We start from the raw sequence: 27,454 nt of genomic DNA, 5'->3' as shown, positions 1-27,454 counted from the left end.
GTAAACTACGTTGTCAACGGATATTACAAAAGCAGAAGATTAACCGCCAAGAAAATGGACTAAACCTGACAGAAAGAATAGTGTCATTATACGAAATGTCTATCATTCATAGAAGTTTTAATATAATGTACCTTCATTGTTTTTATGGTTTTATAACATCTTTTTCACTATGTGTAATGACCGAAATACCAATATTCAGTTTGAACGCAGAACTAGCAAACCAAAGTTTATTCGATTAGTCCAAACTACGTTCTTATGTTAAGCGCACGAAGCGTTTTTGAGTGATTCGTATTAAATTATATCGAAACAAATTCTGTGTTCAATTTTAGCGATTCTAATTTGAAGAAGAAAACACATTGCATCAAAAGTACAAAATGCATCAAAAGGTGCAGCCTGTGCTATACAATGAAGACTTTTTCTAACATAAACTAACGTCCTAAACAACAAAAGGAATAGTCAACAAATAGGTGTTCTATACCTGAGAATCAGTAAATATATTCTCAAAAAAATGGAATCAGATATCTATCTGCGAGGATTCCAGTAACCTTTCCAAGCTGGCAGTCAAAGGTTAACAGTCACACTGAACCGCGCCGTGACCCTCAGTTCAGTCAAACACGACCTTATTATCAATGGTCCGGCAAAATGAAACAGTTAATTAAGCAATCAAAAGTAAATCTTCAATTAAGATCAAATAAAGTTCACGACAATGAAAACTTAAGAATGTAAAGTGTGGTTAAAACGAGACCTGGATAAAGGTTAAAATACAAGATAGGGAAAAGAAACAAATAAATGACAATACTGTCCAGTGAAATTCTGTAAAGGAATTTCCAGCGTTTTATTCCCGTTACATTGTGTGTTATTCACAACTTTAGAACTGATTGTTGCTGTCTAGATATAATAGTTTTAGGTAACCTTCATCACTTAGAATATTACCATTACATATGATATTCTAGCATGAGTTTTGAAAACCTGACACAATCACATACAAAAGACCAACAATGGCAAGTTTTAGTAATCTTGATGGTGCTCCTTAACACGCAACACCTAATTGGAAAAATCAAGGGAAGTTCAGTGAGGTTACTACAGGTTCAATCGTATAATAGTGTCTGCGGCATAAGTATATGTATATGTAGTTGTAGGAGGTAGAGGACATCAACTTAGTCTACAAATCTGTAATTTCTTTCTGAGTTAAAGTATTTTCTGATTTACTCTATATAAACGGTGTGACTTAAATTATAGTATTTGTTTTGTCCACTTATATTAGGCAATGGAACATCTTCGCTGCAGCTTAATGGTCATGCAACACATGGGTCGTCGAAATCGAGTAACACTTCTGGAGTCTCGATTCCTTTAATGATTGGTTGGACTGCTGGAGCACCAATTAGCAGTTCTATTCGTGAACAGTGGGACTACGTAATAAATAATTGGGATCAATGTTCGAAAAAGAAATCCTATGTTTCTGTAGGTTGTTAGAAACAACATTTTTTCCTAAGAAAGATGTTTTCAAATTCTTATTCACCGTCATCTTTAGTGCGTTGTGATGAGTCATTATAATTGTTCTGAATGAATAGTTTTAAAGCAACTAGATATTTTTGTGTCAGAAGTGCCCCTAAAATTATTCATTATTGAGATTTTATCAGTCAAATATAGGTTAATGTACTCAACTCCCAGTCACACTGTTTTTTGAAGTATAAAGTGATACGACTCGGTTACCACTCTAACCGAGATAGACGGAGTAGGGTTTAAACTTGGTTGTTGGAAGTCAGTTGCCTTAACCACTTAGTCATCATGCTTTCGGTGACTGAATGTGAGCTTGTCTTCAACGTGATATGGTCGCTGACTGAGACAATGTTTCTGTCTGTTAACTCAGTCAGTTCCGCAGATATTTAGCCAGGAAATGTACATGAATATTCACGTATTTTAGGTTATAGAAGCGTCAGACATTTCTTGGGTGTTTGTAACAGATGTTTCTACGGTAGTTCTTGTGGTTAAAGTTGAGTGATAAAATTTAGTGACTGTATTACGGAACACAGTCCAACAATACCGTTTCTGTACTAATGTCAAAAAATGGGGATATACTTACTTACACCTGTGGAGCATAGGTCTCCGACCAACTTTGTCCTGAGCTCTCCTCAGCTGTTACCAAGTGCTATTTACTCTTTTGACGTCTGCCTCTGATTCCCAGCGCAACGTGTTTCGTCTACCTCTTTTCGTTTTGCATTCAGGATTCCAACTTTTGCTCACTCATAACTCTCATTCCATATAAGATTAAACTCATGATTGTCAGATCTCTTGTCGCCAGTGTGTGCTATTCAGATATTTTAAGCTCGAAGAAAACATTTACCTAATCCTCTTTCGCCTTTTAAATACTTCATTATGACGATATCAGTCATCGACGTGAACTAACCTGAAATTTTAATAAGTCTATCGCTTATTGAGATGATATTTTAATATGTTATCCATGTTTACGTAATTTTAATCAAATTGTTAATGTGTTGAAAAAATATTTATTTTATTAGGATCTCATTAAAAAAGGTGTTCCTGATGAATTTCGTCCATTAATTTGGCAACTATACTGTGGAGCTTATGATTCAGCTGTTAAAAAACATTATCATAATTATTTGTTAGTAAATTCACCGGTTGAAAAAGCTATCCGACGTGATATTGCACGTACATTTCCTAAACATGATTTATTTAAAGATGAAGTGAGTTATTTCACTTATAATTTAAATATCTTTGTTTGAAAAGAAAGTGATTTATTTCATTTCAGCATTACTTACTTACTTACGCCTGTTACTCCTCGTCAAGGAGCATAGGCAGCTCACCAACATTCTCCATCCAACTCTGTCCTAAGCAATCCTTTTCAACTCCAGTTGTTATTCATCCTGTTCATATCTGCTTCTATTATCCGACGCAATGTGTTCTTTGGCCTTCCTCTTTTCCGCTTCCCTTCAGGATTCCAAGTTAGGGCTTGTCTCGTGATACAGTTTGACTATTTGCGTAATGTATGTCCTATCCATTGCCATCGTCTTTTCCTAATTTCTTCTTCAGCTGTAAGCTGGTTTGTTCTCTCCCACAAAAGGCTGTTGCTGATGGTATCCGGCCAATGGATGTTGAGTATCTTGCGTAGACAGCTATTTATAAATACTTGTATCTTCTTGATGGTGTTTGTTGTAGTTCTCCAAGTTTCAGCTCCATACAGTAGAACTGCCTTGACGTTCGTATTGAAGATTCTCACTTTGATATTAGTTGAAAGTTGTTTTGAGTTCCATATGTTCGTTCAATTGTAGGAATGCGACCCTTAATTTGCCGATCCTCGCCTTTACGTCTGCATCTGATCCCCCTTGTTAATCGATGATGCTTCCCAGGTATGTGAAGGATTCTTCATCTTCCAGAGTTTCGCCATCAAGAGTGATTGGATTGCTGTTCTCCGTGTTGCACTTGAGGACCATGGTTTTCTCCTTGTATATGTTGAGGCCTACTGATGTAGAGGCTGCTGCTACACGAGTTGTCTTCATCTGCATTAGTTAGTGTGTATACGATAGGAGGACTAGGTCATATGCGAAGTCCAAATAATCTAAACGGTTCTGAGCCGTCCATTGTATTCCGTGTTTTCCCTCAGATGTCGAGGTCTTCATAATCCAGTCGACCACCAGAAGAAAGAGGAAGGGAGAGAGTAAACAGCCTTGTCTAACTCCGGTCCTTACTAGGAGTGCATCTGTCAGCTGTCCTCCATGCACGACCTTGCACTGTAGTCCGTCGTATGAGTTCCGGATAATATTAACAATCTTCTCAGGAACTCCGTAGTGTCGAAGAAGTCTCCATAACGTCCTATCTACACTGTTAAATGCCTTTTCATAATCAGTGAAGTTGATGTCTAGTGACAAGTTCCACTCAACTGATTGTTCGACGATGATCCGTAGTGTTTCAATTTGGTCTGTGTACGATCGATCCTTACGGAATCCAGCCCTTTGATCTCAAAGTTGGGCGTCTACTACATCCTTCATCCGGTTCAGCCATTTCAGCATTGCACATTATTTATGTAGGAGTTATTTTCGTCGTTAAATTCAATATTTTGTTGGTATATTGTGGAATTGTCTAATATATTTTAGATATGTACTTACATACTTCACTTTCAGCAATTAAAGTGCGCTGTATCTCTGACTAGTAACATCATTAGGCTTCGTATAATAAGTTTGACTTAGGAGATTTATACATTAACGCATTGAATACAACAATGTCCAGTAGTTTTCGAATCTTGACTAACGACAACTTCTGGGTCATTGTGCGTCTGTATCCGTACCTTACTGACCAATAAGCATCATAATGCACTTGGAAACATTTATCGGCAACTGCTAAATTGTATACCATTCAGACAATTTCTCCAGTTCAGTTTGAAGCTGGAAACTATTACCTTCACTCTCCATTGTTTTGACATCGTTGGCATGTAAATAAACCGATGGTGATAGGAGACTAGAAAGGTCATTTACATACAGGAGTAAGAACACCGTCCCCAAAACTGTACCATAAAGCACTCCGCGAAGTACAATTCCCCATCTAGATAACATGTACTTCACCCGTACTGTTTGTTGACACCCAACTGTGAAGTCGTTTGAGATGGTGGAGAAATCGATCCAATTTATCAACCAATCAGGAAAATTATGCACAAACATAGGAACAAAAATCAATTATTTATTTGAACACATAAATATTATTACAAGAGGGCACCAATTATGTATGCGCCACACAAAACAACGAGAATTCGAAGAGAAAAAAAGAACAATGACGAACATATTAGTGTAAGGTAGTGTGGCAATAATAATAGTAATAATGAGGGAACGGAAAGGTACAATCACAAGAAATTTTTCAGGTGAAGGAGACACAACCACTTTTTATGAAGAAAGTAAAAGAAGGTTACAGCAGGATCGCCACTGGCTTCTATTCTGAGCCATATCTGATAACGTCTCTAGCCACTGGGTAGCACCATCTCTCAGACCCCAACCAGGGAGTCGTGAAGGACCAACAGAAGCCAGTCCTTTGCAGCTTTCTTTCATACCACGACACCATGTCATGCACTGACCACCTCTCCGCTTCTTCCAACCAGTCCCAGAGTCGGCAAATAATGCACGACGTGGAATTCTCTGGGATGACATTCGTAGAACATGTCCAAGCCACCGAAGTCGGTGTTTCAAGATGGTAACACCAATTGAATTATCATCTCTGTGCCCGAACACACGATACCGAACCTCTGCATTACTAATATGGTGTTGCCACTGAATGTCAGCAATCCTTCGGAGACAGCGATGATCGAACACAGAGTCGTCTAACATCTTCAACTTGGAGAGCTCAGGTTTCACAAGTATAGAGTAGAACTGCTCTCACCGACGCGTTGTAGATCCGACCTTTTACAGCCAGACTAACATCACGAAGGCGCCAAATGTGGCCCAGATTGGCATAAGTCGCTCTGGCTTTCACTATTCGTGCATTGATCTCATCACTCACACCCCCACCAGCACTTATGCAGCTACCTAGATACACGAACTTCTCGACTACTTTTATCTGCTCACCATCCAGGGTGAGTACAGGATTGGAATCCTGCCAGTCTTGTAGAAGTACTTTGCATTTCGAAGGTGCAAAGCACATACCATACCTACGGACATTGATTACCAACTGATTAAGTGCGGATTGCATGGCTTGGGCATTATCGCACAGTAAGACAATATCATCCGCATACTCAAGGTCGAGAAGTCCTTCTTCAGGCAACAGATCCACACCACCATTACTTACATTCATCAGAGCTGTTTTCAGAATGTCATCGATGGCAAAGTTGAAGAGGAATGGTGAGATTGGGCAACCCTGTCTAACCTCACTGCTTGAATGGAACAATGGAGAGAGGTGGTTGTATGCCCTCACTCTACCTGAGGTGTTTTTATATAGAGCCTTTAGGATGTTAATAAACTCAGGCACACCCCTCTTCAATAGACAATCCCAGATAACAGTCCTGTCCAACGAATGGAACACGGTTTCAAATCCAACTAAGACAGCAAATTCCCTCAAGACTGCATGTACGCCCTGTCTGACGAGTGAGAACAAGTATGAAATTTAGGTTTAGGATATCTTGACAACTACCTCCATCCAATTATTAATTCACTGTTAAATGAAAGATAATTCTTCCAACTCCTGTTTGCTCTTTCCTTTATTTTTCAATGTATATACCAACTATTTTCTCATTTCATTCCATTGTAATTATACAATTTATGTCCTTGAAAAACATATGCTACCATTCTATTGTTGCTATTAAATTTCACATTACATGGAAACTTAATTGACCTGTAATTAACCAATTAAAAATAATGAGGCTGAGTTTTGTTTTGCTTCATTTATATTTAGCCCACTTAAATTTACACAATATACTTACGGAATGTTATCGATTTTGTCTAATGTTCTCCTTCTACTTCAGTTTTTATGTTATCTTCTTTTCAATATTGTTACATGATCGCATTGTTTTAAACTATTCATCTGGAAATTTTTTTACTTAAGACAAATTTTCTCATCTATTTTCATCTAAACGAATTTGTTACAGTTTAATTAATGGTAGATTCGTTCGGCTAAATTCTTTGTATGTTACATTAGACTTTATCTGGCCATTATGTTGGTACTTCTACTTCGTTAAGAATGAAACAAGTAATTGTTTGATGCGACTACGTTGACTTTATGATGTTAAGCTCAACGAATATAGTAACACCAGGGGATACAATTTTACGGTGGATAATGATCATAAATGATGTGTATTCAATTAGTTTTGAGTAGGTCCCGTATCTTGTCCTCACGAATAATCCTGAATTCTCTTCTCTGATACTTCATGCCGACTGGTTTAGGTTCCACTGCAAGACGTTACATAGGTATTAAAAATTAATCACCTGAGTGAAACTTTTCTTATAGTTGGCTTATCATATATTTAATTTCTATAATTTACGAATTTTGTTTAGTTAACATCTTAAAGTCATGTGCTATAAGCAAGGGGGAACGTTTAAATTTTTTAATCGTATCAATGATTGTACTATTGTGGTGTATGCTACTTATGCTGATAGACATAAGTAGTGTGTAGCTGCAATCGGAAGTGGAATACCTGGCAGCAGAAAATCAAATAGATAAGAATAGAGATCGGAGAGGAATCAAAATAACAACAGAATTAGAGGAATAATGGAGTATGTAGAGGAAAACGCAAAGAAGTTGTACAATTGATGTATTTAATGTATGATTTTCGTATTTGACTAAGCCACCGTGCAAATTTGAATAGATTCACAATGTGCCAAGTAATGCTGTTATAATTTAACGTTGGCATTTAAGGTAGATATATGATAAGTTAACTGATCATTGGAACTTCCAAGTATCTTTCTAACAAATTATAAAAATACCAATGAAGGAACTCCAAGTATAAAATATATTAAGCTAGACAAAAGCAGTCTGTGGTTATGTATTTTATAGAGATCAGTTGGAGGTAGATTTTGTCACTGACAAAGTGTAGTTCATAACCGTTGGAAACTAGAAATCACTGGACAACTTTTTCCTCAGATTACAGTATTCTTTTTCATCAATGCGTGTCCGAGAAGTCTCCTCCGAATTTGAAAGTTCTTGATTCTACCCATGACAGGGGTGTTTCCAATATAACCATGTTTTGTTCATGTTACATTTTCGTCCAAATTCAATGAGAAGAATGACAAAAATGCATTCTTTTTTTATCTAACTTTTCATGTATTAAGTAACTTATCATTCATGCACAGATATATATGATTAACTCATTCACTAGGTATTTATATATAATTCAAACCCTCAGTGTGTAAGGACTAATGACACTATCCAGTTACCCGATTCAAGGTAGGCGAAGCGGGCCTCGAACCTGAGGCGTTGTGTTCCGAATTTCAATCCTTTAGCTATTAAGCCACCTCTTTACTGCTTTTCCTCTTATTGAAGTACATCCTCACTGTTTTCACATAAAATGTGACGATTTAGACAAATAAAATTATAATTCGCGGCTTCTTACAGTGTGTACATGTCTGCCACATAGGCTGTCTAAATTTTCATTGCAGTACGAATGACCATACAAATCGGAATACAGTTTAGTCTAAATTCATATTCGATCGCTTAATTCTCCTTCTAAAATAACTAGTATCAGTGTACTAAACCAAAGCGTAGCACCATTCTTTGTCTTCCCTTAAACCGTGAGATTAAAGTTACTTTCTACCTTTCTTTCTACCAACAAATTCTTTCTTCCTGCATTATACACAATCTGTCTTTTATAAACTACTACGATTGAAGTAAGTACTTCTATGAATTCGGTGTTCATCTTGTTGTGCTAATGAGGTGTGACAACTTGGACCGATGCATATATGTGCCTGGTCCTACGTTGAAGATGACTGACTGACTGAATAAAAAAAGAACAAAGTTAAAACCTGTCAACTGAAAACAATTGATGATATATTACATTTTTTCCCCACATTCATTGAATTCTTTTCTGTTCATTTATGTGCATACTCCTTTCAACTTTTCATTTTTCTGTTTCTACCTCCGTTTGTCTAACCATTGGCAATATCTTATTTTCGTTGTTTTCTTGCTGACATCCATTCTATAGAATCCTAATCATAGCTTATTTGTTTATTGTTAAGACATTTTTTGCTAACAATACATTCATGCATACACTCCATTTCTATATATTTTCGAATAATTCTATGCCTGGTCCTACGTTGTAGCTGACTAACTGACTGACTGACTGGAATTCTGTTTTAAGGCTTTAAATTACTGATCAGCAACTGTTTCATCGTTTCTAATCATCAAACCTCCATTGTCTTTATAAATGATAATATTATCATTAAAAAGTTAACTATTACAATTTCTTCATAATTAATTAAAGATTTTGTCGTGTCAATATTGAATTTTATTGATATTTATCAATAATTATGTGTTGACATTGGATTATATTCACCTCTTCAATTATTAACAATGTACTATGGATAATCGTTTCGTTGTAGTTTCGATTGGTTGTACTATTTTAAATAATTATGAAATAGTCTTTAATGATTTCGAGGTAAATACATGATGTTTTCTAGTAAGAAAACGTAACTGGTGAGTTTGAATTGTGTATCATAAGTGAAGTGAATTTGCAAATATAATTCGTTGGTCTTTTAGTGAGAGAGACTTAAACACTATAAATTTGATCCTTGGAGGAGGATCATTTGAATGTGCCACTGGGCTGTCTCAATAAGAAGATGAGGCAGTTGTTCAGTGAGTATGATCCTTTAGGTAAAATGATTTTAATCCTCAACAACCTAAAAATCCTGATTGATTTCGTTATTGGCTGGTCATCGCTACTTTTTTCATTATAAATTAATTGTTCGTTAGATTCAATCACCTAAAATTCTAATTGTATTGCTAATAAGGTATCCTAAATTTTCAGTGGGATCAATAAGTCAATAAGCTGAAAATATCACAGCGACGCCAAGATTTTATCTTACATTTCCCAAAGTATCCGCTTAAAACTGTGATTCAACTTGGTAGATAGTTATTGGTCAGTATAGAACTCTTGGGAGTAGGTTGAAAAAAAGTTAGGGGCGGCCAGGCTAAAACATGGCACAAATCCATCAAGTCACTGACAAGTGGACTGAGCCTTGTTGGTAGGTGTAGACTACCTGGTTAGGATCCGCGAGACGATAGCAACCGATAGTTAGAGACCTTGAATGACATGGCTCAAAATTATTTGCAATGGCTCAGGTGCATCCACTCTTTGTGTTCTCACAAACTCTAATCTTCTAAATTCTTCATGTCCCTTTCTTTTTTCTCTTTTCAAATTTATTTCACTGGATTATATTCCTTGAATAACATCTTCAAACTCTAGTGTTTCCGATTACTGCTTATACTCTTACTACCTCTACCACTATGGGATTTGAATGGACAATTGTATATGTATGCTAATGTGGTGTGGCAACTCGAACTGATGTACGTACGTACGAAGTTCCACGTTGTTACTGACTGACTGATAGAACTCTTGGTATCACTTCGATACCTGGATACAACGGTTTCTCTCCTTCTAACTTTTTCCACTCCGAAATATAATCTTTTAAGGAAAGTTTATTTAGTTGGAACGTAAAACGACATACTTAAGGAATTAACATATTTGTACAAGTACAGACACAATGGCCTTGCAGATAGAGCAAAAGTCTAACACATAAGAGGTAGTGATCAATAAGGAAATATCGTCTTTTATAGCGATAAATATAAAGAATAACTCTTGTGTGGAGATTCGGCGCTAAAATGTTAAACTTCAAATCAACAGGATAGTCACTAATTAAGTCCTTTATTGGAAATTCAATAATTTCAACAGGTGAATATACACTTTCAGATTTAAGTCCTGTGTGGTAGGCTGATTTATCTATCATGTGCTAATTATGTTATTCGAATGCTATTCTTTATATATAGAAATAACCAGGAATAAACCTAAATGTTAATATTTTACAAGCTTTGAATTAAGTGGAATAACTTTCCCTAAAATAGCTTCCATTGTTTGTCATGGTTTCCCTGTGTCTCTGTTCACAATTATATTTCTTTTTGCATACATATATATTTTTCACAGAACGGTTGTGGTCAAGAAAGCTTATTCCGTGTAATCAAAGCGTATTCAATTCATGACCCAGAAGTGGGCTATTGTCAAGGCTCCGCATTTATTGTTGGATTATTATTAATGCAGGTAAAATAAATAGTTATTATATGTTTAATAACAATTATCTTACCAGTTTAGTTTTGTTTATTATTTTGAGGTTAATGTTATTTATAACTGACTATCCATTCATTAGATGGTTTGACGTAGGAGAATAAAAACTGATTCATTGTTTGTCCCTGACTTTCAACTAAACAAACAGAAATTTAAAGTAATTAGTCTCTTTGATAAATTTCGACAATGTAATAAGAAGACGAAGATTATCAGATCACGATTGCTCCTCCCTATGTATGTGTGACCACACACACATTTAAATTGGTAAACACAGTGGAATGTGACACAATCGTTTTCATGTCTTTTAGGTTTTGGATGAAGCATGCACCTTGTTCTTTCTTTGATAATACAAAAATTCAAACTCCCTTTGTGTATTCAAAAACAGTTTGTTCTCACCTTAAACCTACCCTAGTGATCTTGGCTTATTATCCAAAGTGATTAGGTTTCAAATTGTTTCCACATCATTATTATCACTCTTATTATTATTATCCTTGTCTCCTCTTACCCCATTTCCAGTCTAGTTGACCTTTTATTTTTATATATAAATGTTCTTAACAAGTATATGTGTGATTAGATTGTTCGAAATGTATTGCGCTAATATATCATCACATAGTTCTGATAATCTTCGTCTTCTTATTACATTATCGAAAGTAAACAGACTTATTGCCTAATATATAATTGAACACCATACTAGACGAGTCAACTGGAACACTACTTGATTGATCCCTGATTCGAATTAATGTAAAAAGATGCATGAATAAATAGTTGAATAACAAGACCACAACGCACAAACAATCGGGAAAACACAATTATGTCCAAACTAACCATTAGGGTGGGAAAATGAAGTAAAAACATCATGTTTAAATTACAATTACTTTGGAATAGAAAAGAGTTTGACAATGAATCATCCATCAAACGAAAGTTTACGGTTTATAGAAATAATCAGGGTCAAAGCTAAATGTTAGTATTGAATTAAGGGAAATAACGGCCCCAAAACTAGCTTCCGTTTTTTGTCATGGTTTCTTTGTTTCTATGCTCACATCAGATATGCTTTGATCTGAGGTATGATGCGGAAATCTTACTTGGTTTTATGTAACTAACACCATCTGTGACGAACTTTATAAAGAGATAATCTACTGGATATTAATATTAATCTGTGACTATAAGATTACCGAAATAATAAAGCTGTTATGCAGCATAAGGTATTAGGAATATATAATAAACGGGTTGATGAGAACTTGAAACTTAGTTGATTAAGTTGTCTGGAACATGTGTTACTTATAAACCTTGTCACTGTCCAACTTACACATTATTTTTGACTAATGTTAGAGTAAGTTAATAGCAAATTCAGGTTGTTAAATCATAACATCATTTCAGCTCATGAACTGTTTGACCAATTTTATGAAATGTATCATGAAGTACAAATTATAATCATTATTTAGGCAATTGGCTTTAAAATCAGTTTCAATTCCACGAATGTGGATTGTATTGTGTTTCATCTTTCTTCTCCATGTTTCATTTTATTACCATTGATACATGTAATTTAGTTTCTTCGGTTTTCATCAAATCAATTTCCGTTTAATGTCCTGATGGAAAGTTTAGCGATTTAGACTGTTACATATTTATACCACATCATATGTAGTTGATTGACGCAACCTAGTAATAGTTTTCCATTTTACTTTCCAATTTTGTTTGTAGAAACATGACTATTCATTGTTTGACTTTCTTTTGTTCGATACTTCAGATGCCTGAACTTAATGCATTCGCTGTACTTGTTCAATTAATGAATGATTATCGACTTCGTGAAATGTATAAACCATCTATGATGGAACTTGGCGTTTGTATGTACCAGTTAGAACAATTAATTGCTGATAATTTACCCGAATTGTATACGCATTTTCGTACACAATCATTTGCACCAAGTTTATATGCATCAGCATGGTTTTTGACATTGTTCTCTACTATTCTACCTATACCATGTGCTACACGTGTTATGGATTTTTATATTGTTGAGGTATGCTTTTATTTTCTTAAATAAACTTTCTTATTGTACATGATTTGCATTTCCGACCGTAATTACTACCTCGAATTGACTTTCAGTCTTGGGTAACCCAGCCGATCTATACCTGGCTTAAATATTTGTTTCTTTAGATCCTAGCATTCCAACCAGATCGGTTCAGTAATGTTAAGACCAAACGCAACAACTTTAGGTCATATGAAGAAGTCATGCTGTTGACTGTATATGGATGTTACGGCAGTTTGGTGTTTCCGTCAGACAAGGAGCGTCTGAATCGATGTTTTCTTCCCAAAACAAAAATGAGGGGTAGAAAAAGTCAACACCAGAAATAACACATTTTACATTACCCCATAGATTCCGGTTGTGGGTGGTGAGGCCTTGAAAGTATCGAGCCAACATATAAAACGTTGTTCCCCAAAGGGCCGCGTTTTTTGAATATCTTCCAGTTGTTCATCGGGGACTTTGATCCTCTTCCTGAATCTACAAGATTGCTTTTAAGTGTCGATTGAATTCTATTGGTAGATGTGCAATGGAGCAATACTAATTTTAATTATTGGAGAGTTTTATACATGTTGTTTAACGTTACATAATTTTGGAGGCAGTCACAGAGAAGGTATTAAATTAGGTTTTGAATTACGTACAGCAATGGCTTCAGTGTAACCTGACCGATAGAATTTGACCAGTTCGAAAAATTAGACTAATGTTACATTGATTACTGCTCTATGATCTTTCCTACAAGTGGACAGTCGCGACCCAAGCAGCTCAGTCGTGATATTTCTGACTATGATACTGGTTGATTCGAGTTTAAATCTCATAGGGTAAATCAGTTTTCTGGATGTTACTGATACATCTTATTAAAGGGCATCAACTAGCCCAAAGGTCAGGTACTAAGCTTCTTAATGAATGCCTTCAATACATTATACTTATCCTATACGAACTCTAGGTTTATTTCTGAGTGAACTAGATCTGAATATCTTTTACTGTTTTATTCCAAGTTATCAGTATTATTTTCGATTTGTTTGTAAAATGTGTGTATATGTATGTACTCTGTTGTTGACTTACTAAATTATATGAGTGTAGAATTTCACTCATTGTAAAATTGTATTACCTTATATCAGTTACAACTATTCATCATTAGAATGTAACTTAAAGTTAGCTATGTATTTATGTGCCCTATTACATAATATTGTTTTTATAAACATGTAATTATCTTTGTATTTATTGTGTCCGTGTTAGGTTCATGAAATAGACTGACTATTTACGAATAGAATGTTGCGTGTTGAAATGGCGTAATAACAGTAACTCTTTTGGTGATAAAATTAGATTAAAACAAAGATTATCAAAACTATGTGATATATTAGCGCAATACATTCCGAACAATGTGGTCTCATGAAAAACAACATTACTTCCTTATCAGTAGTGTCATTTTTGCAAATACGATAAATTCTGTTAAATAGTCCCCTTATCAAGGCCCGTTTGTAATGAATTGAGCAATAACTATTATAACTAGGGTACTTACCTGTCCAAGTTGGCTTTCTAAAAATGGGTCGTTTGACTGAACCATCTTTTCTACTTGTAAGTATGTCTATGAAAGGAAACTGGTCTTTTTTCTCCTCTTCACATTAAAGACTTATGTGGATTTGAAAAGCTTTAAGTTTATTCAATGAATAATTCATATCCTCTTTTCTTCCGCAGATAGCTGAGACATCATCCTACATGTCTTATAAAGAGACATGTTTTCGATTAGGTCTTCAATAAAGTTTTCAACACGTGCTAATAACGGTCCTAACGGACTACCCATATCAACCCCGTCGATCTAACGGAAATATTCACCTTCAGATATGAGCTAGACTCTGTTAGTGCATTATAGTAACAAATGTTTAAGAATTTTTAAAGGAAAAGTTAATGCAAGGTTATTCAAAGATATATAATAATTTCAGTTGTTGAGATCATGAGTCAATTGAAGCTAGACCACCTTGGGAAACCTGGAAGCACTGGACGGCCGTCTCGTCCTATTGTGGGACTCCTCAGCAGTGCGCACCCATGACCCCGTCTCGTGGGATTTGAACCTAGGACCTACTGGTCTCGCGCGCGCGAGCACTTAACCACTAGACCACTGAGCCGGTATCCAACGCTGTTAATGTCTAACTTCAACTAATCCATGAAATTGAGCGACACATATAGTAATATATAGTAATATAAAATATCAACAGTATTTTTAAAGATACACGGGATTCACTTCAAAAGAATATATTATCTTCCCTTTTCCGGATAATGTTGACAGTCTTCTCAGGAACTCCATAGTGTCGAAAAAGTTTCCATAATGTTCTATCCACACTGTCAAATGCCTTCTCATTATTATTATTATTATTTTTATTATTATTATAAGCTTTATTCAACATTATATTTTTGGTACAATATATAATTCTCAGCACAAAGTATTTCAACAAGTTTCCGTTTCTTACTTCTTGGTCGATCCTGACGATAAATATTGAGTGATCGCTAGTTAGATGTTAGCAGTCCAGTAAATGAACATCTGAATAATGCATATTCTTTTCTCTGCATATTGCCAGCGACCACATTATCTCTTAATGGGCTTTTTGTAACTTTAACAACGAAAGGTTGTACACTTTTCAGAAATACACCAGGATAGGTTATGCGGTTAATAGACATAATAATATATTAAAACAAACAAAAATAGATAACTTGTTGAAATATCTAGATGACAGGAGCAGGTAGCCCAGATGCTCAAGCAGGCCGCCTATAATATAGTCAATCAAGTTAATATATGGTGACGAGTTCCATTCAACTGATTGCTCGACAATGATCCGTAGTGTCTACTGCGTCTTTCATTCGGTTCAGCGACACTGTTGAAAAAATTTCCTGGTACTTACAACAATGTGATGCCTCTTTCATAACACTTATTATAGGCAAATTGATGTAATAGCCATAGGTTCAGCTTTATATCTTATCCTTACCGATTTTATAGGGAAGGGATCATCGGGTAAGTAATAGTGAGGTTAGACTCTGAGTGACATGGATGAGGTGTATACACTCTCTGTCTTCCCTTAAAATATGAGATTAAAATAGCTTTATATCTTTCCTTCTTTCTTCCTGTACTATATCCTTATATGCAATCTTTTATATATTACTACCATTGAAGTAACTGCTTCTATGAATCCGATGTTCATCAATTAGTAGTCAACTCTTTGTGTTGTTTTTTCTTTCATTTTTTAATGTTTCTTTTCTTAATAACAAGTCTATCATTCAATAATGGAAGAAATATTATTAATATTATACTATATTATAAATATAATACTAATTACTTAATCTTTACGCCAAGAATTATTAATAACTCACTAACTTCTGATTGATTGACTTGTATGTTGTAATTAACCAAAATAGTTAGATAATTGACTGAACCATTTTGCTCTATTAAAATTCCATGCAATAATTAAAAACTTTAATGATATCTTGGGTTATAAATAGTTTTGTAATTCTAATTGATGACAGTCAATCTTGGTCTTTTTTTTCTTCCTTCTTTGAATAGTTAAGAAAGCGTAATCTAATGATGATAGGTGGTAATCGATTAAAATTACTATAAATATCCTGATAGCAGATCCTTTGGTTTACTTACTTTGGTTATAAGTAGGTTATTGGTTAGAATAGAGTATTAATAGGTCCTCATAATATGAACGATTTATGTACGATATGTGTATGACGGATGATTGTGATAAGCTGGAGAGAATCTTAAATACTGACATTGTAGACAAGATAGTCTCGGTACAAATCTGATTTCATTTTTTTTTAAATGTCAACTGAGATATTTACAACACTAGAGGTGGTTTAATATGAGAATCATCCAACTTTTAGTCAATTAGCATCATCGATGAACAAGGAGGATTTGGTGCAGACGTAAAGGTAAGGATTAGCAAAGAAGGTTCAACATCCCTACAATTGAAGAACATTTGGAACTCAAAATAAATGTCAGCCAATATCAGAATGTTCAATACGAACGTCAAAACAGTTCTACCGTACGGAGTTGAAACTTGAAGAACTACCAAAACCACCATCAAAAAAGTAAGAATATTTATAAGCAGGTGTCTACGCAAAATTTACTAGATCCGTTGTCCGGATAACATCAGTAACAGTCTACTGTGGGAGATAACAAACCAGCTTCCGACTGAATAGAGAATTAGGAAAACACAATGGAGTTGGTGGATACAACATACATTACATAAATCACCAAACTGCATCACGAAGCAAGCGCTAACTTGGAATCCTGAAGGGAAACGGGAAAGAAGAAGGTCGAAGAACACACTGCGTCGGGAATTGGAAGCCAACATGAAAAGGATGGATAGCAACTGGAAAGGATTTTCCAGGACAGAGTTAGATGGAGAATGCTGATGGGCGGCTTATGTTCGTTCACGAGGGTTAAAAGTTGTAAGTAAGTACGATATAAATAGAAAACTTCAATGAACTCTTAAGGTATACATATACATAATTTATGTCACAGGTGCCAAACTCCTACGTGCGAGACCGTGGACGCGGACTGATGAGGAGTCTCATGTTGGGATGAAACGGCCGTCCATAACTTCTATGTTCTCAATGGTTGTGTAGCTTAGATCGACACAATAATTGAATTGTTAACATTGTACTTAATAAATTGACTTCAAATAATCTATTCTTAACATATGTCCTATCGGTCTATTGATCATTATCTGTGCCATCTATATCTTCATGTTTCATACCACATTCTTGACCTATAGTTATTTATCCATTGAAGTAGTCTTTTTATACTTTTAGTGTATCGAGAGGTGTGTTATAATATTTTAAGTTAGTTGGAACAATTTCTAATTTTAATAGTTGAGAACATGGGTCAATTGAAGTTAGACCACCATGGAAAACGTGGAAGCACTGGATAGCCGTTTCGTCCTACTGTAGGACTGATAGGTCCTGGGTTCGAATCTCGCGGGGTGGGATGGAGGATGCTCATTGCTGAGGAGTCCCACACTAGGACGAAACGGCTGTCCAGTACTTCCAGGTTTTCCATGGTGGTCTAACTTCAATTGACCCATGTTCTCAACTATTAAAATTAAAGTTTTTAAGATTGTTGAATTTTATGCCTTGATATCTACACTGAAATTAATACAGAAAAACAGCATTAATCTTATTCTCACTTTCTGATTTCATTCGGTTTTCAAACATTGTTGATTGATAGTAGAAGTTTAGAAAATGGTTTAAAAGTCACTATGATCAGTGTTATGATATAGTACCAACAACGTTACCGTGTTTTTTTTTCTCTCTCTCTCCACTAAAGTAGATTATTCTTCTCTTAAAAATTCTGATGTATTTTATGTATGAACTGTTTCATTTTATAGTAACAACAATCCAAACTGGTCGTATGTTGTTGCTTTTTTTTCTGTTTTGTTTATAGTTTAACTAGATCTGTGATAAATTCACATGATCAATTGCGGAAGTTTGAGAAACTAAACTAATTATAATAGTTTAATGTCAAAATTTCTTTACTGTTTATTTCATAGATGTTTCATGTAAATAGTTCCCTTTTTTGTTATAATGTTTATTCTCTATTATAAGGTGTTGTTACTTTAACAATCTTTCACAACATCATTTTTTTAGTTAAGATTCACGTGTACTTACTTAATTCTTGTTTTATTCAGTAGAATATTTCAATGTAAAGATAGTCATTATACCTTTTAATATAATCTATGCAATACTCATAGTATTTATAATTACTTACTTATGCCTATTACTCCTCGTGGAGGAGCATAGGCTGCCCATCAACACTCTCCATCCATTTATAATTAGTGTTTCTATAACTTTAAAATTTGTATTCAGATTTTCTGCATAAAAAGAGGAGCATTGAATTAAATTCTTTTTCATCGTTAATTACACGATTCATTTGATGAAAAACACTATATAACACTATTTTTTTTATTTATTTGAACACATAAATATTAGTACAAGGGGCACCAGATATATATGCGCCACACAACAGTAATGAGAATGGGAAGAGAAAAAGAATGTAAGGTGTGTATAGGAGAGAAGAAAAGAGAAAAAGAGAACAATAACAACCACAGATTAACGTACGGTAGTATAGTAATAATAGGAGGGGGAACGGAAAGGTACAACCAGAAGGAATTCTTTCAGTTAAGGAAGTTACAACCACTTTTTTTATGAAGGAAGTAAAAGAAGGTTACAGCAGGATCGCCACTGATTCATATTCTGAGCTATATCTGATAACGTTTCTAGCCACTGTGTTGCACCATCTCTCGGACCCCAACCAAGGAGTTGTGAAGGTCCAACAGAAGCCAGCCCTTTGCAACCTTCTTTCATAACACGACATCATATCATACACTGACCACCTCCTATATAACACTATGTTATTCCGTATACCCTTAAATATCATATGATTAATAAACTGAATTTTGATGAAGTTTTGTTCTCTGAGCGCTGGATGGTTTGGTGATGAAGCTTTCATCATTCGTCTGAACGGCATCATCAACACAAGCTTCAGAAGAACAATGAAAGCTTCATTACCAAACCATTCAGTCCAAAGAACTTACTTACTTACTTACTTACTTACTTACTTACTTACTTACTTCTTACTTACTTACTTACTTACTTACTTACTTTACTTACTTACTTACTTCACTTACTTCACTTACTTACCTTATCACTTACTTACTTCACTTACTTTCACTTACACTTACTCTTACTCACCACTTACTTCACTTCACTCACTTCACTCACTTACTTACCTTCCACTCACTCACTTACCCACTCACTCTTACACTCACTTACTTACTTACTTACACTTACTCACTTACTTACTACTTACTTACTTACTTACACTTACTCACTTACTTACTACTCACTACACTCACTTACACTACTCACTACTTACTTACTTACTTACTACTTACTTACTTCTTACTTACTTACTACTTACCTACCACCTACTTACTTACTACTTACTCACTCACTACTTACTTACCACTACTCACTCACCACTCACTTCACTCACTCACTTACTCACCACTCTACTCACTCACTCACTTACTTACTCTACTCACTTACTACTTACTCACTCACTTACCTCACTCACTACTACTTACTTACTCACTCACCTCACTTACCTACTTACTTCACTTACTCTACTCACTTCACTTTCACTCACTTACTTACTTCACTTACTCTACTCACTCACTTACTCACTTCACTTCACTCACTCACTCACCTCACTCACTTACTACTCACTCTCACTTCACTTACTTACTTACTTACTTACACCCACTTTACTTACTTACTTACTTCACTTACTTACTCACTTACTTACTTACTCTACCACTACTTACTACTACTTACTTACTTACTTACTACTACTTACTTACTTACTCACTTCACTTACTCACTTACTTACTTACTTACTCACTACTACTCACCACTCACTCACTCACTCACTCACTCACTTACTCACTCACCTACTCACTCACTCACTTCACTCACTTACTTACTCACTCACTCACTCACTACTCACTCACTCACTCACTCACTCACCACTCACTCACCCACCTCACTCTACTTACTCACTTACTCACTACTCACTTACTACTTACCACTTCACTTACTTCACTTACACTTACTCTACCACTTACTTACTTACTCACTTACTCTTACTCACTTACTTCACTCACTCACTTACACCACTACTTCACTTACTTTACTTACTTACTTACTCACCACTTACTTTACTTACTTACTTTACTTACTACTTACACTTACTTACTTACTTACTTACTTACTTACTTACTTACTCTCTACTTACTTACTCACTACTTACTTACTTACTACTTTACTCACTTCACTTACTTACTTACTTACTTACTTCACTTACTTCACTTCACTTACTTACTTACTTACTTCACTCACTTACTACTCTTACTTACACTTACTTACTTACTACTCACTTACTTACTTACTTACTTACTCACTTACTTACTTACTTACTTACTTACTTACTTACTTACTTACTTACTTACTTACTTACTTACTTACTTACTTACTTACTTACTTCACTTACTTACTTACTTACTTACTTACTTACTTACTTACTTACTTACTTACTTACTTACTTACTTACTTACTTACTTACTTACTTACTTACTTACTTACTTACTTACTTACTTACTTACTACTTACTTACTTACTTACTTACTTACTTACTTACTTACTTACTTACTTACTTACTTACTTACTTACTTACTTACGCTTGTTACTTCCAATGGAGCATAGGCCGCTGACCAGCAGTTCAAAGAACAAAACTCCAAAATCATCCACTTGAGCTACAACTCTCCACCATCGCATAAACTGAGTTATTTAGATTGATTTCCTTTTTTGTATGTGTTATTGATTAATTCAATTTATTGTCATTCAGTTACTTAATGATGTTCGAACAATTTCGTACAGTCTTTTCAATGTATTCAAATCCATATTATCGTTACAATCAATCATTGAATGTCGTCACGCTTTTTAGTAGCACAGGCATCAAAGGAGTTCATCAAAATCAATGATAACAAAATTTGAAACGTGGAATATATAAGAAATTAGGTGTAAGAAACTTCTTCCATTTTTCTGCAGTCATATTCCACATATGATATATAGCGACACTGAGTAATTTAAGTAATCTATACTTTTTCACTTGCCTCAGATCAACAACAGTCAGTAACCCTGATAGTCAAGTGCCATGTTTTATTTTGGTCATCTATATATTTTTTTCTAAACTTTAGTCACCATAGTACATCAAAATAATGACTAATGAATTATCCATATAACTGACTTACAGTTAATCAGAAGTTTCAATCTATGTTTAATTTTTCTCTATCAAAATACACCGCTGATTAACGATTATGTAGAGCAATGTTTATTGAATTTACTTTTATATATTAACACCACTGAATTAACTACTTCTATGAATTCGGTGTTCATCTTGTTGTGCTAATGAGGTATGGCAACTTGAACCGATGCACATATATGCCTGGTCCTACGTTGTAGCTGACTGACTGATTGACTTTGATTGCTAATCTTATTGCTTATAATCTGTCAAAAATTTACATACTGAAGTATTCAGTCAATGAAAGTATTTTTTCCCAGTTTTATTATCCCTTTAATCTTGAATTTATCTAAGTTGATTATTTTCCTTTTACAATATACAAGCTTACAGTGAATAAATGCTCAAAAGTGTCATATTCAGTCTGTGATATTACTCAAACTGAACATTAGCCATACAACTATTGAATTCAACTATTCAATGCATAATAATTAACACAAAAACATAATTGAATCTACAAGCTACTTAGAACTTGCAAAAATATGCATTAATTCAAGTTATCATATTTGCACTAACACAACAAGTTGGAACTAACAACATGAATATCAGAGTAGTAATAGTCCCAGTGATGATAGTGATCTGAGCGAATGTGAATCAATAGGCAAGAATATATTGGCGAAGTAAGATGTCCGAAATAGTCTTAATACTCAGGAGGATCTAAGGGTTGACAATGAGTAGCTGGAACTAAGCTATTGCGATTGATAATAACCTATTTCACTCAACGTTTTCAGCCATTGGGCATGTTAACCATACAGACCTTAATCAAGTAATGTACAACTACCGATAAAGCTCAGTCCAATACTCAGTGACAACTGGACTAATACCACCTCTATCTTTCTGCCCACCTATTCCTGGCTGTACATAACATATATATCAGCTATCTCAACTGATACAGTTTCAACCAATTTACCATCTTTACCGAGTATCTTACAATTAACTTCGAAATTTCTATCTCAATGTTCGCCACCGAAAACACTAACTTAAATAATACTTAAAAAAATTGGTCCTTTGATTGACAGATCTCAGTTAGGAACATTATAGTCTCATTATTTATCATTCGTTATTTCTTTTTACATTAAATATTTCAGGGCCTTCAATTCATATTTAAATTGGCTTTATCAATATTGAAATTTTCTGCAGACAATTTGTTAAGATGTGATATGGAGTCAATGGTTGCAGTAAGTTTTTTTCGGTATTTTTCGTCTATTAACGTTGTTTACCTGGTACATATTAGTCTGCTCAGCTTCATGACTCAGTTTATTTGTACAAGATAGTGTCCATACAAAAGCGAATAAATCAGCAAATTAGTAGCTGAAAGTTGTTTTAAGCACCGCTAAGGCTAAGCGATGTACACGCACGCTCATATGAAAAACGTCAAGGCTAATAAGCCTATAGTTGACAAGATCAAAGTACGACATAAAATAAATGAATACGTCGGTTTGTCTGGGAACTAGAATAACTCATGTGAGCTCGTCCCCAAATGCCCCAATATAACCGAGAGTGGGGAGAGTCAGCTTTTCTTCTCAAAATGCTTTCATATGGTCACGCGTATACAGCCACTGTCAGGGAAGGCCTACTCACTGCATCACGGCACTACTGTTGTTTACGAAATTGAGAGGACAAAAAGTGAATGTCTGGCGCTTTAACCGGGTAGGTGGATATGGACAGTCCACCTAGAGAAGTTGGAGAACCGTGATTCCAAACCAATGGTGCACATGGGCTCCACTATCCTGAGTGAACAAATGGCGTATGAACCAGTCGTTGGTCACCGGCTACCATGGTAGTGCATCTCCTTACGTTGCTCCACTGCCTCGTGGATGAGACCTTTAAGTTGAAGGCTCCTGATATGTCCCCCTAAGAAAACCACCTGCTTCGGTTTGGGCACCTGGACAGTATCCCAACCCTCACACAAATAAAGCGACTTGTGTGGTGTATATGTATTTGGTGCCCCCTTGAACTAATATTTATGTGTTCAAATAAATAAACTGACATAGTACCAGACATAACACCTTGGTACTTGTAGTGTAAGCTGCTGGTTTCATATCTTGATATGAATATCAACTCCAGGATTGGTCGGTATATCTGGTTAAAAAATCCCGAATAGGACCAAACATACGTCTTGGATTCTACTACTTTTTTATTATTTATTTATTTCAACACATAGATATTTGTACAAAGTGGCACCAAATACATATGCACCACACAAATCTCATTCGATATGTGTGAGGGCTGTGATACTACCCGGGTGCCCAAACCGAAGCAGGTGGTTTACTTAGTGGGCCACACCCTGAGCCTTCAACCTAAAGGTCTGATCCACAAGGCAGTGGAGCATTGTCAGGAGATGCAGTCCCATGGTAGCTGGTGACCAACGATTGGTTCGTACGCCATTTGTTCCCGCAGGATACTGGAGCCCATGTGCACTATTGGTTTGGAATCTGGTTAAAGCGCCGGACATTCGCTTTTCGTCCTCTCATTTTCGTAAACAACAGTAATGCCACGAGAAGGCAGTGAGTAGGACTTCCCTGGCAGAGGCTATATACGCGTGGCCATGTGAGAGCATTTGGAGAGGGAGAGCGGACTCTCCCCACTCTCGGCCGTACCAGGGCATTTGGGGGCTAGTTCAAAATCTATCTATTCTACAAATGTTTTGTTTATTGTTTTTCCAAGCTTTTTTCTTCAAGTAACAGGCAATTATTTGGATCGCACTAAATTATTTTCTATGTATATATATTTTTATTTTCCAGTTCCTTCAACATGAAGGACCATTAGCGTGGGATAAACATTCGAATACTATATTTGAAAATGCTTGTTCGCTTAAATTGAATACAAAAAAGATGAAAAAGTAAGTTCCGTATGATGAAACAATCGCTATATTTCACACGTTTTCTTTCCAGGTTCTAGTATATTTTTCCTTGTACCATACATAAATTTTTATGTATTTTCCGTTCGGTTATTTTACTTGACGGTTTAAGAATAGTTTCTTGACGTAAATAATTATTCACTAAGTGTAGAAAAGTAACTTTGGCCATTGATGTTTAATACATTTCTTGTTTACGAAGAATTCGTAACGCAAACGTTGTTAATACTCTCCTTTCAATCCTTCGTATGTACGTGCTTCTACAAGTACGCACCTCACATCTGACACGGATTGTACTCCACTGGTCATGGCTTCTCGCTAGAACTTCGAGATTTACTTCTCGAAGCTGGTCACTAGTGAGCATATTATAATTATCAGTATAGGGTTGTGGAGATTGTTGAGTTTTGTGTGAGATCATAAATCACTCGTTGAGGATGATAGAATAGTGATAATAATAAATTATCATTGATAATAAAAAATCACTTGACATATACACATACATATATATTAACTGACTCACGAAGAAATAACGAATTCAGAGAATCAATTGTATAACATAATGATGTGACTATCATTTATGGACGATCTCTGAGCAACACTAAGGTGACCTTTAGAATATCCACCTAATAACTAGGACCAAACTAGGGTTATAAACAAGCGTGAAGAATTCAAATTATAATTTACAGTTGATAGTTAGGGTTAGGAATTGATATCGAATTGATATCAACTATAATGCCAAAACTCTATTCAACCAAATAGATGAGTGACTTTCGTGCCAAAATCCGATACCTGTTATCTTATACCTGATTGATTCTTCCATAAATTCTAGTCTCATCAACATAATTTCAAAATGTTTAATTATAGAAAATGTAAATGTATCTACGTTATAGCGATTGATTTCAAGTTATATTAACCAATCTATTAATCATATTAGGCTACAATTATTGTATAAACTCTAAATCAGTCAATCTGCATACAAAATATATAATAATCTTATTCATTAAATACTATCATATGTTTTATTGTTATAAAAATCTACCTCTTATTCGATTATTCTTCATTTGTTCTGTTTGTTTTCCTCATAATATTAACTAAGTAATTTGTCCATTTATAATTATAGATTAGCGAAAGAATACATGACAATGCGTAGTCAAGAACGAGAAGAACAAATTGAATTACGTGTGAGTATTCCATGTGAATATATATGTAAATCTTTGGGTGTATAATCAAATCGGTAAGAATGTTTTGTCCGTACATAGAACGCGTAGTTTACAGCTGGGAATAACAAAGATATGATCGATAAAATTCGATCAACACTGACGAATTAAGTAAATATGATATTTCACAGATTGATATCACGAGTCAGTTAAAGCTAGATCACCATGGAAAACCTGGGAGCACTGGACGGCCGTTTCGTCCTAGTATGATATTGCTTGCTAATCAATGATCAATCTGTGTAAACATTTTAATTGATCTTCGAATAGCCCACTGGTAATGTTACAGACTGAAAAACAGCTAAGTTATTTCAAGTCCAACTTCCACGGAAAGCATCATTTCCTTCAATATTGTAGGTATGTTTCGTGTCAACTAGCTATGAAATTAAGTTCAGGATTTCTCAACGACTTCCATCAACTAATTATGTAACATAGTAAAAAATATGTATTAAGTTATCAATAATAATAGAACAATTTCTAATTTTAATAGTTGAGATCATAAGTCAATTGACGCTAGCGCACCATGGAAAACATGGAAGCACTGGATAGTCGTTTCGTCCCACTGTGGGGCCCCTCAGCAGTGCGCATGCACGATTCCACCTTGCGAGATTCGAACCCAGGACCTACCAGTTTCGCGTGTTAGCGCTTAACCATTAAACCACTGAGCCGGACGGCATCTAACGGTGTTAATGTCTAACTAAATGTCTTATGATCTCAACTGTTTTTATCTATTTATTTATTTGAACACATAAATATTGGTGCAAGGGGGCACCCAATATATATGCGCCACACAAAACAATGAGAATGGGATGAGAGAAAAGAAGATAAGGAGCGTATAAGAAAAAAAGAGAACAATAGCGACCACAGATCAGTATAAGGTAGTGTAATAATAATAATAATTTGGGAAACGGAAAGGTACAACCAGAAGAATTCCTTCAGTTAAGGAAGTTACAACCACATTTTTTATGAAGTAAAAGAAGATTACAGCAGGATCGCCACTGGCATCTAGGATGGAGTTGGATGATCTAGACTTCGCAGATGGTCTGGCTTTCCTATCGCAAATGCAACAACAAATGCAGGATAAAACGACCAGTGTAGCAGCAGCCTCAACAGCAGTAGGTCTCAATATACACAAATGGAAAAGCCAGATTCTCCGATACAACACAGCATGCACCAATCCAATCACAATTGATGGAGAAGATTTGGAAGATGTAAACACCTTTACATATTTGGGCAACATCATTGATGAACATGGTGAATCGGATGCAGATGTGAAGGCGCGAATCGGAAAAGCAAGAGCAGCATATTTATGGCTGAAGAACATCTGGAACTCAAAACAACTATCTGTCAATCAACACTAAGGTCAGGATTTTCAATACAAGGTCAAGACGGTTCTACTGCACGGGGTGGAAACCTGGAGAACTACGAAAGCCATCATCCACAAGATATAAGTGTTTATTAACAGTTGTCTACTCAGAATACTTTGGATCCGTTGGCTGGACACTATTAGCAACAACCTACTGTGGGAGGGAATAAACCAGATCCCAGTGGAGGAAGTAATCAGGAAGAAGCGTTGGAAATGGATAAGACATACATTAGGGATAGCACCCAACTGCGTCACAAGGCAAGCCCTCACATGTAATCCTCAAGGCTAAATAAAAGAAAAGAGGAAGATTAAAGAACACATTAC

At 35.3% G+C, this 27,454-nt stretch overlaps 1 protein-coding gene across 2 annotated transcripts in view; it reads left to right on the top strand.

Annotated features, from left to right (window-relative positions):
• EVI5_1 (ecotropic viral integration site) overlaps positions 1-27,454 on the top strand; it is a 78,199-nt gene that overhangs the window by 11,601 nt on the left and 39,144 nt on the right. The window contains exons 4-10 of one of the 2 annotated variants that reach the window (XM_035731133.2): positions 1,265-1,461; positions 2,520-2,705; positions 10,628-10,741; positions 12,510-12,779; positions 22,782-22,871; positions 24,438-24,535; positions 25,671-25,731. In XM_035731133.2, coding sequence (XP_035588556.1) covers positions 1,265-1,461; positions 2,520-2,705; positions 10,628-10,741; positions 12,510-12,779; positions 22,782-22,871; positions 24,438-24,535; positions 25,671-25,731 — 1,016 coding nt within the window. Of the gene's footprint in view, positions 1-1,239; positions 5,719-10,627; positions 10,742-12,509; positions 12,780-22,781; positions 22,872-24,437; positions 24,536-25,670; positions 25,732-27,454 lie in introns of those variants that run through there. The other variant, XM_051212554.1, reaches the window with a different exon arrangement.

The sequence above is a fragment of the Schistosoma haematobium genome, chromosome ZW, assembly GCF_000699445.3.
Source record: "Schistosoma haematobium chromosome ZW, whole genome shotgun sequence".
NCBI classification, from domain to species: domain Eukaryota; kingdom Metazoa; phylum Platyhelminthes; class Trematoda; order Strigeidida; family Schistosomatidae; genus Schistosoma; species Schistosoma haematobium.
This window is presented reverse-complemented; position numbering and strand designations above follow the sequence as displayed.